At 39.0% G+C, this 18,960-nt stretch overlaps 1 protein-coding gene across 3 annotated transcripts in view; it reads right to left on the bottom strand.

Annotated features, from left to right (window-relative positions):
* LOC124781406 (rab GTPase-binding effector protein 1) overlaps positions 1-18,960 on the bottom strand; it is a 200,779-nt gene that overhangs the window by 32,852 nt on the left and 148,967 nt on the right. For all 3 annotated transcript variants that reach the window (XM_047253858.1, XM_047253860.1, XM_047253859.1), the window contains 2 exons: positions 16,526-16,619; positions 7,593-7,768 (listed from right to left, as the gene is read on the bottom strand). In XM_047253858.1, the coding sequence (XP_047109814.1) occupies positions 7,593-7,768; positions 16,526-16,619 (270 nt within the window). The remainder of the gene's footprint in view (positions 1-7,592; positions 7,769-16,525; positions 16,620-18,960) is intronic.

Below are 18,960 nucleotides of genomic sequence, written 5' to 3'. Positions count from 1 at the left end.
TACAAAATGTACACGAACCAACAGCAAACAATAACACTGGAAGAGAAGAACGAAGTGCTGAGATTAAAAAATGTGTAAGACAGGGATGTAGTCTTTCACCATTGCTACTCAATTTTACATCAAAGAAGCAATGACAAAGGTTCAAGAGTGGGATTAAAATTCAACTTGAAAGGATATCAGTGATAAGATCCACTGATGGCATTGCTATCCTTATTGAAAATGCAGAAAAATTACACGCTCTGTTGACTGGAACAAACAGTCCAATGAGTACAGAATACGGATGGGGAAATAAAGAACAAATGAAGTAATGAGAAGTAGGAGAAATGAAAAGAACAAGAAACTTACCATCAACACAGGTGATTGCGAAGTAGCTGAAGTTAAGGACTTCTGCTATCTACGCAGCAAAATAACCCATGAGACACAGAGAAAGGAGGGCAAAAAAAGCATACTTTGTCTGGCAAAAAGGACATTCCTGGTCAAAAGAAGTCTACTAGTATCTAACGTAGGCATCAATTTGAAGAAAAAATTGCTCAGAATGTACATTTGGAGCACAGCACTGTATGGTAGTGAAACAAGGACTGTGAAAACTGAAACACCGGTGGGTGGCTTGAGGAGTATAAATGTAGAAGAATGTTGAAAATTAGGTGGACTGATGAAGTAAGAATGAGGAGGTCCTCCGCAGAATGGGCAAGGAAAGGAAAATATGGAAAACAATGACAAGAAGAAGGGACAGGGTGATACGACATCTGTTAAGACATCAGGGAATAGCTTTGATGGTACTAGAGGGAGCTGTAGAGGGTAAAAAGTGGAGAGAGAGAGAGAGAGAGAGAGAGAGAGAGAGAGAGAGAGAAGAAGAAGAAGAAGAATAAAAATAAGAAGAAAGGAAGGAGACACAGCTACCAGTATGTATCAAAGTTTGACAGCATCTGCCTGTGGCCTTCTGAGGCATTTGTCAGGATCCCATGATAGGCCAAGAAAACCGGTGTTCTGTCCTCCAAATATTAGTGGAACTCTGGAAACTGTTTTGATGATTCAAGCAGGTCTCTGATATGAATAATCTGAATTTGTCCTGTTTTCTGAGTGGAGCTTCATCTCTGGAGGAGAAAAAAAGGACCCCCCCCCCCCCCCACACACACACACACACACACAAATTTCAGACTTCCCTCTTCACCAAACTAAGCTTTTACCTACAAAAAATCTAAGGTTACCAGAAATGTGGGGCATTAAGTTCTGCATTGATTGGGTACACGAACTCTACTATTTGATCAACTTTTCATACAGAAAGCCATGCCAGAAAACAGCAATTTTTCCCATGTTTCATAAAACCTGTTTCATTGCTTAAACTTATGCAGCATCTGAGAAATGATGGAATTGATGCAAAATTTTAAATGGTTGTAGAGCATCAAACTGTGAAATATCAAAGAAGAAACAGAATTAAACAACGGAAACTCCATATAGGAATATCAACAATGGAGGAAAAGATAGATTACTACTTACCATAAAGAAGTCACGTCAAGTTGCAGACATGCACGATTAAAAGACACTCCCATGTAGCTTTTGGCCACAGCCTTTGCCAGTAAAACACACACACACACACACACACACACACACACACACACACACACACACACACACACACAAAACTCCATTATCTCGGGCCAGAATGCAACATCACATGGGATGCAGGCAGCAATCTGGAAGGTGTGGGGATAGTAGCGTACAATTGGGGAGAGAGATGAATGTTGTCTGGTGGAATGTGCAGGGACTACACTGCCAACAGACACAGCATCAGGAGGTTGAGAGGCAAGGAGGTGGGGGGGAAAAGGAGCAAAAAACAAGAGGATGCGGGAAAGACGGGTGGATGGGTCGGCAGAAGGCGCAAATATACACGGTGGAAGACGAGAATGAAGGGGAGATGGCAGGACAGGACAGAAGGGGTGGAAACTGTTGGGTGGAGGGTGTGGGGACAGTATGTTATTGAAGGTTGAAGCTGGGATAATTAAGGATGAAGAGTATGTGTTGTAAGGATAACTTCCATCTGCGCAGTTCAGAAAAGCTTGTTCTGGAGGAAAGGATCCAGACGGTTTGGCTAGTGAAGCAGCCACTGAAATCAAGTGTTTTATGTTCAGCTGCATGTTGTGCCACAGAATAATCTTTTGTCTTTCATCCTGGTGGTCAGCTGGTTAGTAGTCATACCAATATGAAAAGCTATGCAACGATTGCAGCAGAACTGTTAATGACATGGCTCCTTTCATAGTTGGCCTGGTCCCTGATGGGGTAGGATAAACCTGTGACAGGACTGGAATAGGAAGTGCTGGGTGGTTGGACTGGGCAGATTTTGCACCTGGGTCTTCCACAGGTGTATGATCCTTGTGGCAAGGGGTTGGGATTGGGACTGGTTTAGTGATGGATTACAATATTGCTGAAGTTGGGTGGCTGACAGAACACCACTTTAGGAGGGATGGGAAGTATATCAGGTAGGATATCCCTCAATTCAGGGCATAATAGGTAATCAATTCCATGGCCAAACTGCGGCCAAGAGCAAAGTAGACCATCCAATGGCACAACACAGCTGAACATAACACACTTTGATTTCAATGGCTGCTTCACTAGTCGAGTCATCTGGATCCTTCCCTCCACCACCAGCTTTTCTGAACTGCACAGATGGGAGTTATCTTTACAACACATTCTTTGCTCCCTTAATTATCCCGGCCTCAACCTAGGGTAATGTATTTTTACAACACACATTCTTTGCTCCCTTAATTATCCTGGCCTCAACCTAGGGTAATATACTATCAAACCAACAGCTTCCACCCCCTCTGTCCTACAATCTCCTCCCCATTCCCATCTCCCACCCTGTTAATTTGTAGCCCTCTGCCAACCCATCCACCTGTCTTTCCCTGGCTCCTCTCAGTCCCCCCACCCCCACCCCCCATACACACACCACCTTGCCCCACAACCTTTTCACACTGCACCTGTTGGCAGTCTAGTGCCTGCACATTCCACTAGACAGCATTCAACTATCTCCCCAATCATACACTACTATCCTTTCCTGTTTCCCACACCTTCCAGATTGCTGCCTGCATCCCATGTGATGTTGCATTCTAGCCCGAGATGCTGGAGTTGGCTGTTGTGCGTGCATGAGCACTTCAACATTAAGCAAGCTGCTGAGGATGTGAATACTCTAATTGTAGCTACTGCTGTTGACGTTACTCAGCACGCTGTGTTGTTGCCATTTGGGAGGACACCAACCTTCTTGTGATTATGACTACTTCAACTCTACTGTCCTCCAACTTTTTTCTACTGAAGCCAGGCAAAGGCAGACATGGCAATGTAGTCTACAGCCATCTAAAGTTCAAGTTGTCTCAAGTATTGAATAGCATTACGTTCCTACATGCCTTCAGTGGGTGCAACACAACTTTTGCCCCCCCCCCCCCTTTTTTGTGTGTAATGGAAAACAAACTTCTCAAGGCACTGCAGACGAATAACCACCTACAGAAAGCAGCCGAGTTATTCAGCAATTCTGGTGCTACTGATGATGAGACCAATGAGGCTGGGCAGAAGTTCATAGCAGCATGGTACTGCAAAGATGAAACAAAGCCATTAAATGTGCCTCAGTATCAAACTGTTGAAAAATGTACACCAAATAAATCATTCAACCTCGCCTCTTTGCCTCCTCTAGAAGCAGCTCCTTGACAGCATTACCTGAGGACATATTTGCAGGTACAAAATAGGAAAAACTATCCACTAAATTCACTGCAATAGGGCTGGAAGGTTTCAAATTTCAGCCTCTTGCCAGTTCCCACTATTAAAGAAGCAGCAACTGTGCATCTGTTGAAAATCATTTAGGTGTGCACATGCGACATAGGATGCCATGGAGATTGTTCTGAGAAGAAAAACAACATTAAGTATTCCATCATTTGCAAAATATGAAAAAGCCAATCCTATACCAATGTTGCAACTGACATTCCGGTTACTAACATTGATGAATGTGATATAGATAGTGAAATAATGGAAGGAAGAAGAGATCCCACTGAGAATATTAAAACAGAAGAACCAGAGTTAATATCATTAGGAGCCGCATTCTCCAAGCATGTAAAGAAGTAACATTGTATTACTGTAACACTAATTTGTATAAACATATGTAACTCAATTTACTGTTAAATGATTTAAGTTTCTTTAATCATAAATCAACAATTAATAAACCAAACATTTTTCTTTTCACTAATACCCTCGTAAACAATTTTTTTGTACTTACATAACATTATTCTGCTAATTTCATAGTTTTCAAAACTACTGTTATGATAACAAGTAGATTAGGGATTATGTACCAATAACAAAAATAAAAAACTGAATACTCAAAAATTCATTGAATTTAAAGCAGAAAGTTGATGTTGGTCATTAGTAATGAGATTTACATATAACTGACTAATCGAAATATTTATTTACCAGCTAGGTTTCTAGTCACTGTCTTTCTGAAGACACAATTTGTTGCTCTGCAACTATTCTCCTATAAAATTTTGTGTAACACTGGCCAATTTTCGGATGCTGTATGTTTTATAGTGACAAAACGGTTGTTTTTTGAAAAGTGTGAAAGATTTCCGTTTTTTGACATAACTTTCCTACAGGAGAAATTAACCAAATAGCAAAGTTTTAGAACTCACGCAATATGGAATTTATTGCTCAACATTTTTGGTATTATAAAATAAAATAAATAAAAAACTGGAAAAGTCTGAAATCTTTATTTTCTTATCACCGCTGGAGCTCCACACAGAAATTGGCGCAAATTCAAATTATTCATATCAGAAGCCTCTTTGAGTGATTAAATCAGAATTCCAGTAAGTTTTGGAAGGAAACCACCTTTTGGGAGTTAATTTTACAAGCCTAATGACTGTCTTTTGAACAGGAAACTGATGGGTTCTACAGAGGCACACTCAATGCCAGTTACATCATTTATCCTGAGTCACAAAATAGGCTCATTTGCAGCCAAACATAGATCCACACAGACAGTGTAACAACGTCTGGAGCATCACGCAGTGTCAGTGGGGTAACCAATGTTGTGATTTCCCCTGATGCAGAGAAGACGAAGATACACCAATAGTGTTGCCCCTGTTGCCACGACCAATCTTGATAAAGAGGGAGTTCTTTGTTGCTCTTTGTAAACATTCTGTCATGGGTAGCTGAGAGACTGAACTGGACTGTTGATGATTGGAAACAAGTTGCCTGGTTAGATGAGTCATTTCAAATGGTATCGAACAGATGGACGTGTCAGGAATGGAGACAACCTCATTAATCCACAAACCCTGCTTGTCAGCAGGGGACTGTTCAAGCTGGTAGAGGTTCTGGACTGGTGTGGGGCGTGTGCAATTGGTGTTTGATATGGGACCCCTAATACGTCTAGATACTACTCTGACAGGTGACACGTATGCAAGCATCCTGTCTGATCAACTGCATCCATTCATGTCCATCGCTCATTTCAATGTACTTGTGCCATCCAGCAGGACAATGTGACACCCCAAACATCCAGAATTGTTACAGAGTGTTTCCAGGAACAGTCTTCTGAGTTTAAACACTTCTGCTGGACACCTAAATCCCGAGACATGAACATTATTGAGCAAATCTGGGATGCCTTGCAATGTGCTGTTCAGAAGAAATCTCCACCCTCTCATACTCTTACACATTTGTGGCCAGCCCGCAGCGTTCATTGTGTCAATTTCCACCAGCACTACTTCAGACATTAATCAAGTCCATTCCAAGTCATGCTATGGCACTTCTGCATTCTTGTGGGGGCCCTACACGATATTAGGCAGGTGTACCAGTTTCTTTGGCTCTTCAGTGAATATGTACTCTGAATACCTCAAAGTGTTCCTGAATCTGGCAGCAGTCTGAATTTGGTCTTATTTTGCATGTCACTGCAGGGGATAGCTGATACACTGTCTTTGATGCAACATCCCAAATACAATCCCCATAAATATGTCTGTTCCTTGACCTCCCTCACCCAACTTATCAACCACAAAATTTTAAATCCCAGGTAAAACTGATTACCTAGAGACAATTTACTGAACACCCAGTGCTGAAAACAGGAAAATATAATTCTTTATAATAAATTACAAACAGAAACTTAGTTATGTATACACTTTAACATTTTTAAGTTTTAGAATGGTAAACGGAATATTTATAAAACTGAAGAGTCTGAGGAAAATATCCTCCTCTCTACCATCTAAACAATAAATTTAAAGTACAAACATAATCCTACAAAAATTTTGTATCTTACATCAAGTTCTGTCTAACCAATATCAGGAACACTTTTATAAACTATATTATCAAATCAATGCAATATAAAATACATATTACTCAACAAATGATGGATTGAGACACATGTTCAATTGCACTAATTTTGTACCCTCAATTCATTTGAAATTCTGCAGCTTACTTTGCTTCCTACAGTTAACAAATAATTCCAGGTACAGATGTGCTGCATTTGTAAGGGCGAGAGGACCCTGGTCCCACCAAAAATTTTCAAATATATTTTTATTCCATGTATTTTTTCAGTATTATATCAAACAGTTTGACTATGACATGATTTCGATGTAGTAAGAGTGACAGACCATAGGTAATCAGACCCGTTTCCACTGCAAAGAGACAGTGTTACTTTAAGCTGCCAGAAGCCAGGCCTAGCCCTGCCACTACCCATCTCACCCCTCATATCAGCGTATGCTTCCACAGTGACAAATGTGATTTCCTTTCTCCACCCAGCACTGAGGGGCAAGTGTCAGGTGCCCCTTGCTTCCTCCACGCCCTTAGCTCCTGGAGCTGCAATCACAGTGACATGACCAAGCTGTTTCCCTGTCTCCATCTTGCCCCTTAACATAACATAGCTTAGGGCCAGCTCTCACAGGCTCCCTGTACAGACATTTCCCTGCACCCCAGTGAGTCCTGTTGCCTCTCTCCCTTCCTTGCCCAACTGTCTGCACATCTACACAATGTTTAGGACCAGAGAGTTTGGGCTCATAGCCAGAGCAATACCACTGTGATCATGTGCCCCTGCAAGAATTGCCAAGGCTATGTGCCTCACTCTCCTCACCCCCTTCTTCTTGCAGGCAAAAGATAGGAACACATGTGGCAACAGAACTCACAAGCCTCTCCTGGGTAATTCTTAAATTGTCTTCTCATTGCACCCTTCATTAATTAAATAAAAATAAAACCTAGGCAGTTTTTGCACCCCCTCTGCACCTGTGGCCTTGGTGGGGGTCTATCTCACCATGGCCTTGGTAGAGCCTAGCACGTAGCCCGAGTTTTAACTCGCATCAGTTTCCGTATTCTGGAGCTACGTGTTTGAAACTCTAGTATTCTTACAGTGATTTTAAAATGAATAAAGTACATTGTTTGCTAAAAATACCCTTTAATTTATTAAGCATAGGAGAGAAGTTAGAAATCAAGTGGTTAGGTGCATATCAACCAGCTGTAATATTCCACACACAAACACATGTGTCTACGTGCTCGCACACAAGCACACCATCATCTTGCAAATAAATCAGCACATAAAATATGTAGCTTTAATATGAAAAGAAAAGTGGCCACACATTGTATACCTCATGTCACCTAGGTCTTGTTTCAATGTGTTCTCTACATCTTCTCGTCTTCCTTGTTCCTCCTGCAACAACTGTATCTCACAACGGAGAACATTTTCCTTGGCTTCTATTGCCTCCTTTGCTACTTTAGCTGAAATGAGTTCCTCACGGAATTTTAGCAGGAGTTCCTGAAGATCCTGTAACAATGATAGCAGAAATTTAAAATAGAAAACCAACATTCTTCATAAATAATCCAAGTTTACTGATGACAACAAATTTACTGCCAGCAATCACTGATGCTCAATCTCTAATTTGGGGTTAAACATGTCTTTCCCATTATTTTATCTGAAATGTTGCAGACAATGAGGGATCATTGCTACCTGGCTTGTGGAGTTTGCAGAGCAGGTAAAAGATAGTTGTAGTATGGACTAATGATTTAAGAATACACAAGGAAAAGGTAGTTAACAATCCTAACACGAACATGCGTAATGTAAGACAAAGCTATTGAAGAGTAAGTAAAATTGATAAAGTTGCCTTAAACCAATCAGGGCATGAAATCTAGGCATTAAAAAGGAAAATTTATGAGATGAAGAAAGCTCCAAGGTATTAATGGGAGGAACTGGATAAGAGGAAACAATAGTGATGGTGATCACCTGAATTGGCCCATAATTCTGTTATTGGCCAATAATTCTATTAATAAAAATCATTTTGCAGGAGTCTTTGGAGACACTTCAATAGTATGGAACGTGACAAGCCCTCACACAACACTGTGAGACACTTGAGAGAGAGAGACGAGGTGTATACGCAGACAAGGAAAAAAAAAATCCTGAATTTTTCCCGGATATCCCAGCTAAAAAATGTACTTTGTCCTGGGGGAAAATACACTTTTTCTGTGCTAAGTGACAATAGGTTATCTGTAGACTTTCCCTCAGAACTGTAAAACTTATCTATCTTTTGAATGATTCACGTTTTATATGCTGGCGGAGAACTTCCCATCACTGGCACTTCAGGAGGAGGGGGAGGGGGAGGGGGAGGGGGAGGGGGAAGAGAGAAGCTTTGAAAAGACCTTCGATGCAAAAAAAGGAGAGAAGTTTTAGAAAGACCTTTGATGTGCAGCAACATATACACTGCATATTTTTGTATTACGAAAGTATAAATTCGAATTCCACCAAACACAGCATGTCAGGTTCCAGGGTGTTGAATTCGCGATTGCGATGCCCTTCTGTAAGCCTATCATTTCTCATGTCACGTGATCTCGCCAGCCGATGGCAGCAGATATTCAGAGCATAGGACACGTGTTATAGTCAGCCAATAGCAAGATTACAGTTAAGTAGCATGAACACACAAAGAGGAAAAGTTAATGGTTTACATTAATATACTTAGTGTACCTACAAGAAAAAATAAGGTTTCACATAATATAATATTGGTCTCCAAGATTAATAAGCTACATGAGAGGCTAAGATTTCACATGCAATATTGGTCTTTTTTTTTTTTTTTGCATGTGTGATACTTTAAGATACATCACACAAATGTGCCTGTAAATTTAAAATAATGACGTAAATATCTGATCTTCTGGGCTCGAAATTCTTCTAAGTGGCTGGTCCTTAAAGTGATAAGTTTTAAACGAGTCAAATGCCCTGTGATTTAAGAAATTCTCAGGATTTTCCCACGTCATTTACAACCTGGAGAGAGAAGGGTTGCATGCCTGGCACATGGCCAAAGCAATGTAAACATGGAGATGGGAGAGGGGGGCGGGGGGGGGGGGGGGGGGGGGGGGGTTTGACACGAGAGGGATGGGCCCTCCGAGCTATCTCTTGCTAATGCACCCATAGCCAGGAGTTAAATGTAACTCAAGATGGCCAGTGGGTAAAATTCTGCTGGTACATGACAGCGCCAATGGCTACCACTGAGCAAACCACAGAAATTGTGGCAACTCAAACTCGGGAATACTGTGGATGCACCAGCAGATTCATTTAATATGCAAAATCAGTGTTATGTGAAGCATTTTAACCTGAATCACATGAAATAGGTGCCCAACAGCACCACAGCATAGACAATTAGTTATAGTTAATAGAAGATCACTAAATTCATTAAAATTATGAAAATTAATAGTGCCTAAAATAAAATTAATTAGTTAGTTAGTTCCATGTTCCATGGATCATTTTGTACGATAAATCATCATGATGTGGAACCAGTCATGTTACATTCATATTGCAAATTAATTTCACCCCAAAACAAACCACTAGATCTAGATGAGCAAGCAGTATTTAATTATATCATGTAATTTAATTTAATTGTTTTACTCCAGACACCAGTCATGGTTAATTAAAATCCATCAATAAAATATAATACACTAATTACATCTTATCTGAACAAGCAAATGCATTAGCCTATGCTTGTTATACTGTAAAATGACCTTATACGAGGTGTGTGAGAAAAGCAACGAGACTGACTTTTCATCTACCAAAGTTTTTATTTTTTTCAAACAACGATATTGTCCCCTTTGGCAGCTGTGCACTGGTGGAGTTGTCATTCCCAGTCTTGGCAGCAGTGCTGAAAGGCTTAACTGGTATGACATTTAAAATGTCAGTCACATTCTTTTATATGTTCTCCAGAATCCCAAAATGATGTACTTTTAAGACTTTTTCGATTTCAATAAGAAAAGAAAGTCACAAGGACTCATATCAGGTGAACAGAAGGGCTATGGACCACCAGGAATGCCTTTCAAGGTAAAAAATTTCATGACAGAAATGGTCATATGACATGGGGCATCGTCATAATGCAGCATCCACTTGTCTGTGATGCCTGGTCTCACTCAATTCACCCTTTTCTTTCAAGGACATCTCTGTAAAACACTTGTCAGCAGGATTTGTTCCAGGGAGAAATTTGTCCTCAAAGGAATGTTTCCCATAGGAATGTTTCAAACTTTTGAAATGTCACACTCAAGGATTCCCCAAATTTAACACAAAACGTAATGGCCATTGCTCTAAATTCCACTGTTCCTTTTTCGTAACACACAACAAAAACACAAATTCACTGATGGCACTCTCAAAAATTAAGTGATGGCAGTATGGAGGTGAAATTTGGACTGAGCATCTGGAAGGGGTGAAAACACTGGCCTACACAACTAGAACAACACAGCATTGCCAGATCGCTCACAATATCGTTAGTCTCATTACTTTCCTGACACACCTCATAGCATTTATTTATATGTATGAGGTATATTCCAAAACTACCGAAACTAAGGTCTGTTTGGTCATTATATATAAAAAAAAAAGTAATAATAATAATAATAATAATAATAAATAAATAAATAAATAAAAATTAAAAAGTTCTGCCTTGACTTGTATCAGCTGGTAATGCCTGTGTTCAGTTCATCCTCATTATGAAATCATTGTCCACCCAGGCACTTTTTCAAGTGCATGTTTCCAACAAAAAGTCTGAATCTTCTCCTTGGTTTCAGCAGCAGTGTGAGGGCGTGTGTTGTTGTGAAGGAGGATTGTGCCAGATGAAAGTTTCCTGTGGCATCGATTTATGATCGGTCATCTCAGTCTGATTAGCATTTCACAGTACACGACACTTGTACTTGTTGACCAATGGTCCACGAAATCTATCGGAAAGACGTCTTTTCCACCCCCAAAAATGCTGGCCATCATTTTTCAGTTTAAAAATGGAGATTGCTTAAACTTTTTTGGTTTGGAAGAACTTGAATGGCACCAATGCATGACCTGTTGTTTTGATTCTGCATTTGTGTACGATAGCCATGCCTTGTAACCCATTACAATGTGGGGAAAACAAATCATCTTCATTTTGTCTACAGCCGCTCCAAAAACTGTCGTCCACTATGCGTTATTTGCTCTTTGTGCTGATCAATGACCATTTTTGGAACCTATCTTGCACACACTTGTGATATCCAAGTTGTTCAGTGACAATCCTGTACATTGAGGTTCGAGTGACATTTTCGGATTATCAAGTATACGGTTCATGTGACTGACAATGTTCCTGGTTCAATTAGTGTGCCTAACAGCCCACTGACAGTTCATTGTGAACATCTGTGCAGCCATTTTGAAATTCTTGACACCATTTTTGAACTTGTTTATCACTCAATATTTCAGTTTCTTGCACTAGGCGTGACTGACGATGGATTTCAGCAGCTGAAGATCCTTTTGCCAGCAAAATCTAATCACAAAGCACACTTCAAAACTGGCATGATGTATGATTGTCTCAGCCATTGTGATCTGCTCTCATTGACTGGCAAACAATTGTTGAATCAAACCAAAAATGCAAAAGTTTCCTAATGAGTTGGTAGACAGCACTGCATGGGTGAAGCTTCATTCAGGCCTTACTTGGAACACATCTCATATTTTTCAGTAGTGTTACAAGCACTTGAAGTCAAAAGCAGAAGAATATTAATAATGGTTGCAATGGTTCAAGAGATACAGGCTAATCACAAATATGCTGATAGTTTCAATTTTTCTGTATGGGTTACATTTTAAGAATTATTTCAATTTATGTGGTTAAAGCTCAAAATTGCTTATTTACTAACGTGTAGGATGTACATACCCAATATAATGCCCAAGCATGGAAGCATGCGACACACTTGTTCCAGCAGTGCGGTGACATACTTGTATTAGCGGTGCAGGGATATGATGCATTCGTCAATTACGTGTGACTAGTTTCTCTGGTAGTCTTGGTAGCATGTGGCTGAATGTTTCAGTTACACAACACTTTCTTTGATTTCCAGTACTTAGAAAAATTTAGCGTGAGTACAGTTGTAATACTTACAAAACTTCACAAAGTTGCAGGTTGAGATACAGTATGACAGAAATAATTCAGCGCTCGATAATCCGGCAAACCTGGAAGTCCAGGACAAATCAGAAATTTTCCCATATTTTTTGCTAAGTGCACGTGGCAGTACAGTTGGATGCGTTAGAGAAATGTCAGAATCATGTGCTACCATCAACAACTCTTCATTCACTAGACCTATGGTATGTTTACAGTGCATTAGTGCTGTGCAGTTTTATTTAACAGTTACTTAATGAAGTCATTATACTGCATCAATATTTAGTTACTTGTACAACTGTCAAATAGACTACAGCAATATAAAAAATTTATACTGCCAGTGAAGGTGTTTTCCAAACACATTTATGTTCTCCTAAAACAAGAAAACACAAACACGTGAAAAATACAATGTTGTACAGAGCCACCGATCAAAAAAACCGAGATGGAAAGCATTGTAAATGACGACGTGTCAACAACTGATCACTCTGAAATTGTATTTGTGATAAATTCTGCAAACACTAATGAACTGAGAGCGTTCGGGAGAAGTTAACGAATAGATTGACACTGACAGAAATTTAGCTATCAAAGAAGAGCTGACTGACTGACATTACAAACCGTTCTCAACCCACAGGAGGCACCATAAACTGAGGGTGATGACGAAGAAACACTTAAAACTCGCATCTCTTGGGCTGAGGCTTCAGAAGTCTTAAACACTTTTGAGAAGTTCACTGGAATAACCAACAATACAACACTTCTAAATTTATAAATTTACACAACATATAAAGTAATTTTTGTCAAAAACAAGCTCAATCCAAGAAACAAGTTAGTAGATCTGCAATGTTCCCCAACTAAATCATCAGTGGTAGATTCCAGTCTGACTTATTCCACACCCTCGACGTCAGATGTCTGTCGTATGGTATCCTAAAGACAGCAGTTCTAATTAAACTGCACCAAATCCAGGGTAACTATTTTTATTAATTAGCTTGTTCCTGATATTTTCAAATCAATGGAGCCTCAGCGGCCAGAGACTATGGTCATGTTTGTTGTGTGAGTTGCATTCGCGTGGTGTGTGTGTGTGTGTGTGTGTGTGTGTGGGTGGGTGTGGGGGGGGGGGGGGGGTTGTGTGTGTTCCAATTCCGATGAATGCTTTTTCGGCTGAAAGCTTACTTGTTTGACAGTCTTTTCATTGTGCCTATCTGCGACTCAAACATCTCCACTATAATGTGAGTAACAATCTATCCTTCTCATAATACTGCCATTATTCCATCCTGGATTTTCCATTGTCTGACATTTGATAATCTGGCATTGACAGCTCCACAAGCATATTGGATTATCAAGGTCCCATTGTACCCTCAAATTTTCTATGTACGTCAAACTGATCACAGAAAAACTTAGTCACAGTTGCGATTTTCAGAATTCAGTGAGTTGCTGCGCCAAACTTTGACTGTTTGACGAGCTTCCTTGAAGAACTTTGCATCCATTTTGAATTTGTTGGGACTTGTGTAGTTTTAGCTGGTCAACTGATACATAAAATGTGCAAATTTGCAGGGACAGACTTTGACTTTGTCGATAATCTGTCCACTTCAAAACTCCAGTTAAACATGTTTCCACACTTTTGGGCTTTTATTATTATTGTGTTGTGTACCACCAATACTGTTGAGAGCTTCAATCTGACTGAATAAGCTGAACTATCCATTTAGACCCCAAACCTTTCAGTATCGGCTACAGTCATTAACAATATCCCACCACTTTCCTAATAATTATTATTGGATGTCATAAAACTGGACCATACTGCACTGGTGTATGGTCACCCTGAGACAGAGCTAAATGACGTTGATGACACAGGGTGGTACGTCATTAGTAATAAGCATTTACTAAAAAGGACTTCTCTAGAGATGAGAACAGGACCTCGATCTGAACAGGAATCTCTACAAGTAAGGAAAATAGGTTTGCACCCTAAATTTACCCGGGTTTGTGAGAGGATTGTGCACTTTTGAACGGGCAGAATGCAGCAAGCTATCCTAGATAGAGTCATTAACATAAATAGAATTAATTTTGGGTGTGGCTCATGGAAGTGTGACACATAGGATCTTATATATTGTATATAACTGATTCCGCCCTTAAAAATGTTTAGTACAACAGTGAATTAAGGTGAATTTGCTGAATATTTTGGCATATTAGATGACGAAAAAAAATTGTAAAAAATTTTCTCACTAAAAATTTTACGGGAGAAGCACTAGCAGATCATGCTGATCAGGTTTTATTTCAGCTGCTGCACCATATTTGATATTACAAAGAACAGTAACGAATAAAATATTGTTCTTATTTTACTTTTGTCTGATAGAAATGGTAGTAAATTATTACACAGTTTAGAACTCATATTTCATGGCATAAAAATGCAAGGCTAACAACAAATTTATAACTCTGAAATACAAAGGCATAGTGCAGACTGCTTCACTTATTGTGGAAGAGTTTGAAACAATCCTGTCCCTTTGCAACACTGAGGTTCTGGTTGCATTTCAAACACTTTCTTTTAGTTCTGCTATTACAGTGCTCATACTAAAATGTTCATGGTGACAAAATGTCACTGACTGTGAGTCAGTTATCATCTTCTAACAGTGCTCTCACTCCTCTGCCATCATTTTTCTTTCTGGACAAGCCAGAAGTTGCCTTCTTTGGTTTATGATTTCTTTATTTCTGCAGTCACTGTATTACAAGTTATAACTAGGGACAAGAAAATTTTGCGGAAATGGTAATGCAAAAAACAAAGCAAAAGTTCTGAATTTGAGTGAAGTGATGCGAAACTGGCAATTTTTACGAGACATCACGAAATCTGTAGTTTTTCCATATACAAAAGTTATAAATCTGAAGACAGTAGTTCACTACTTCTTGTAACCGACAGTTATTGGGTATTAAAACTGCATTTTTGCTTCTTATCCTCTCAAGGCTGACATTCGTTTATAATCTTAACTGTCAATTAATTTTCTGCGCAAGCAACTTCGATGTCATGACATAAATAGCACCAAAATTAGCAAAAATAGCCCAGAATTTGACAAAAGATGTGGGAAATTTGCCAAAAATTGACCTCAAATTTGATTAAAAAAATTAAATTAAATTAAAAAAGTGAACTGAACAGACTCTAAAACTGGCAAAATAAATAACACCAAATATGGCAAAAAACAACATTGAATTTGGTAAGACAACAATGAATTTGGTTAAAAAGCACCAAACATGGCAAAAAAGAGACACACAATTCGGTTGGGAGGGAGGGTGGGGGGATGACACCAAATTTGGTAAAAAATAGCGACAAATATGGCAGACAATAACACCAAATCTGTCAGACTATAACACCTACCTAGGCAACAAAATTACACAGTACTTGCCAAAAACATCACTTACTTTGGTTGAAAATGATACCAATTGAGGCAAAAATGACAGAATTTGAGAAATAAATACACCAAACTTATTTGGCAAAGGTATTAACTAATTTGCAAAAAGAAAAATGAATATAGCAAAAAATAATACTAGATGTTTCAAAAAATAGCACCGAATGTGGTAAAAAAATACCAAATGTGGTAAAAAATAACAACGAATGTGACAATAAAACAAAACTATTTTTTTCTGTCCCCAGTTATAACATATTTTACAACTGTGATAAAAGTCTTCTTAAGACAAGAAACATTTTGCTTTATTCTACAGCATCTCCAATAGTCAAGATTTTTTTGTTCCCTACTTCATTCTTTATGTTCTTCTACAAATATGTGGTAGATATTAGCACACAGCACTTTCACTAACCACTTTTACAATTTTTTTGTTGTGAAGGTACATTGTGATCTCTTGTGGTGTGGACTTTCAAAATTAAAAAAGTTTTATTTGAAACACATTATTATTATTATTATTATTATTATTATTATTATTATTTAAATGTCTGACACCCAAATTTAAGAACTATCCCAAGTTAGTTTTACAGTTACATTTGCAAAGTTTTACGACATGTTGCAAAGATAGTGAAGAAAAACATATTTTCACTCTTACTGCCTGGTCTACAGGAAGTACTTTTGTTTTACAAATACCAATAAAACTGGAAAAAATATGCAAATGATGTTCTGCCATTGTAAAATATAACAAGAGTTTTTAAATCTATGACAAACAACTGCTAGCAAGTAACTTACTTCAACTTTATCAGGCAGATTGATTATTTCATTCTGAAGTTGTTCTGAGTGGGCTGTGTGTTTGCCCACTAAATTATCATTTTCTGCTTGAAGCCTGTTGATGAAAATATTGAATTAACATTTTTTTAAACTGCTATATTTATATCAATTATCAATATGATAAAATTTAACAAAAAAAAAGACAAACAATTTACATCCCAAGCAAATAAATCGCCTGAAGCTTTTCCATACCTACTCATTCGTAGAGGAGGCAGATAAGTATAGATGAAGATGATCATGTGTAGCTTTAAATGGTGTAACCACGTAATGTGTTTTCTCAAAACATTATAGGATATCTTCAACTTTTGTGTAGTCCTGTCTTCCTCAGTTGCATGCAATATTACGGTATATTGATAATTTTTACTTATGGACCGTCTGACAGCAACTGAATAAAACACAATTTTAGTGCCATACGCGTTTCGCCTTTATTTTCTGCAAGGCATCATCAGTGGCAGGTGGCGTGGACAATTTCTTACATATTACGCTCCTGTTGCATTTTATGTGTTGTTGTTCTTCTTATGAACGCCAATTTGCGGTTTTTTTCCACGTTCGACAGCACTGTGAACCGAATGCTTGTTTTAATGCAATGTTTTGGTTTCTGTTGCCGACTGTCAAATGTTTTTGCCATTATAGGATAATTTTTCACAGCTGCCATGTTGTTGTAATACAGGGGCCATGAGCTTATTAGCTCTGAATGTAAACGTAGACAGCCAATGCTCTTATAAATTTTGTTTATTGGCTATAGTCTTTTTCCATAGCTGATGATACCATTTAGCCAATGTCTGTATCAGAACTTAGTAGGAACAGTGAGCAACTCCTCAAGTCTACTTCAGGAGCCCTGTGGTAGGACCAGAGTGTCAAAACCAGTACAGCCAATAAATTAATGTATGTGAGCACTGACTGATAACATTTATGTCCATAGGAAGAGTGTGGTCAAAACAATATACTGTTTTGTATATAATACAGATTAATAAGAACAAATATATATCACACATAGTAATCGAATAAGTATGGCGAGACACGGATTCAAACTGTGTTTCAGATATGACACAAATGCCTTAATAGCTGCACCAACACACTCAAAAGAAGACCACATGGCAATTGGATTTTTATAATTTTTTTTAATATTTATGCTCAACATTCAAATATCACTCCCACAAAACAGTTTTGACACAAATCTCAAACATTCTTGAGGAAACCAACTCTGAAATTTTCTGACCACATTTAATACACTAAAATGAAATAGATCTTTCGACAAGAAGTTTGGCTCTGTGATAAGAGTGCTCAATAGGCATATGGGGAGGTGGAAGGTGGGGAGGGGGTGGGGTAGGGGGTATGAGTGGGGGAAGGGAGGCAGGGTTAAGTCCCCAGCAAAATTAAATATTTAAACGAAGGTGCATATTCCACAAGCATTTCCATGAAGCACAGAATACATAAAGATTGGGGGGGAGGGGGCGGGCCATAGTCAGTAGTGCTTGAGAGTGGTAAATGCTGGATCAAGTCTTACTTCAGTCGTCATCATTTCATTTCCCCTCCCTTGCCCAGGGAAGTTGCTCACAAAGTTGGCTGGCGGTCAGTTCCTTTTGAAAATCAACTTGGCCGAAGAATACCTTCAAATTCCAATGGACTAGGCATCAAAACAGTTGCTTATACTAATAAGTATTTCGGCCTTTGACATTTGGCAGTGCGACACCGTGTCAAATGCTTTAGGGAAATCTAGGAATATACAATCCACCCGTTGCCCTTCATCCATATAACTCACAAGATGTCATGTGAGAAAATGGCAAGCTGAGCTTCGCAAGAGCAATCCTTTCTAAAATCGTGCTGATACATGTCCAGAAATTTTTTCCTCTCAAGGAAATTTATTATATTTGAACTGTGAGTAAGTTCAAGGATTCTGTAGCAAACCGATGTTAAGCGCGTAGGTCTGTAATCCTGCAGGTCTGCTCTTTCACCCTTCTTATATACAGGAGTCACCTGCACTTTCTTCCAGTCGCTTGGGATTTTGCGCTGGGTGAGAGATTCACGATAAATGCAAGCTAAGTAGGGTACCAATGCAATAGAGTACACTGTAAAAACCAATTGGGTTTCCATCACGACCTGATGACTTATTTGCTTTCAACTCTTTCAGTTATTTCTCTACACCAGAGATGCTTATTACTATGTCCTCCATAGGGGATTCGGTGCAAAGGTCAAATGATGGTATGTTTGTACAGTTGTCCTGCTTGAACGATTTCTTAAATGTGAAATTTAAAACTTACTTTTGGTATCTTCCCTGCCACACCAGATTGGTTAACAGGAGACTGGATAGAAGCTTTAGACCGACTTAGCGATTCTCCCACTCACAAGGCAGACGTGGCTAACCACTACGCCACCCTGACACTGTGACTTTGCGC

The sequence above is a fragment of the Schistocerca piceifrons genome, chromosome 1 (genome assembly GCF_021461385.2).
Source record: "Schistocerca piceifrons isolate TAMUIC-IGC-003096 chromosome 1, iqSchPice1.1, whole genome shotgun sequence".
NCBI classification, from domain to species: Eukaryota; Metazoa; Arthropoda; class Insecta; order Orthoptera; family Acrididae; genus Schistocerca; species Schistocerca piceifrons.
This window is presented reverse-complemented; position numbering and strand designations above follow the sequence as displayed.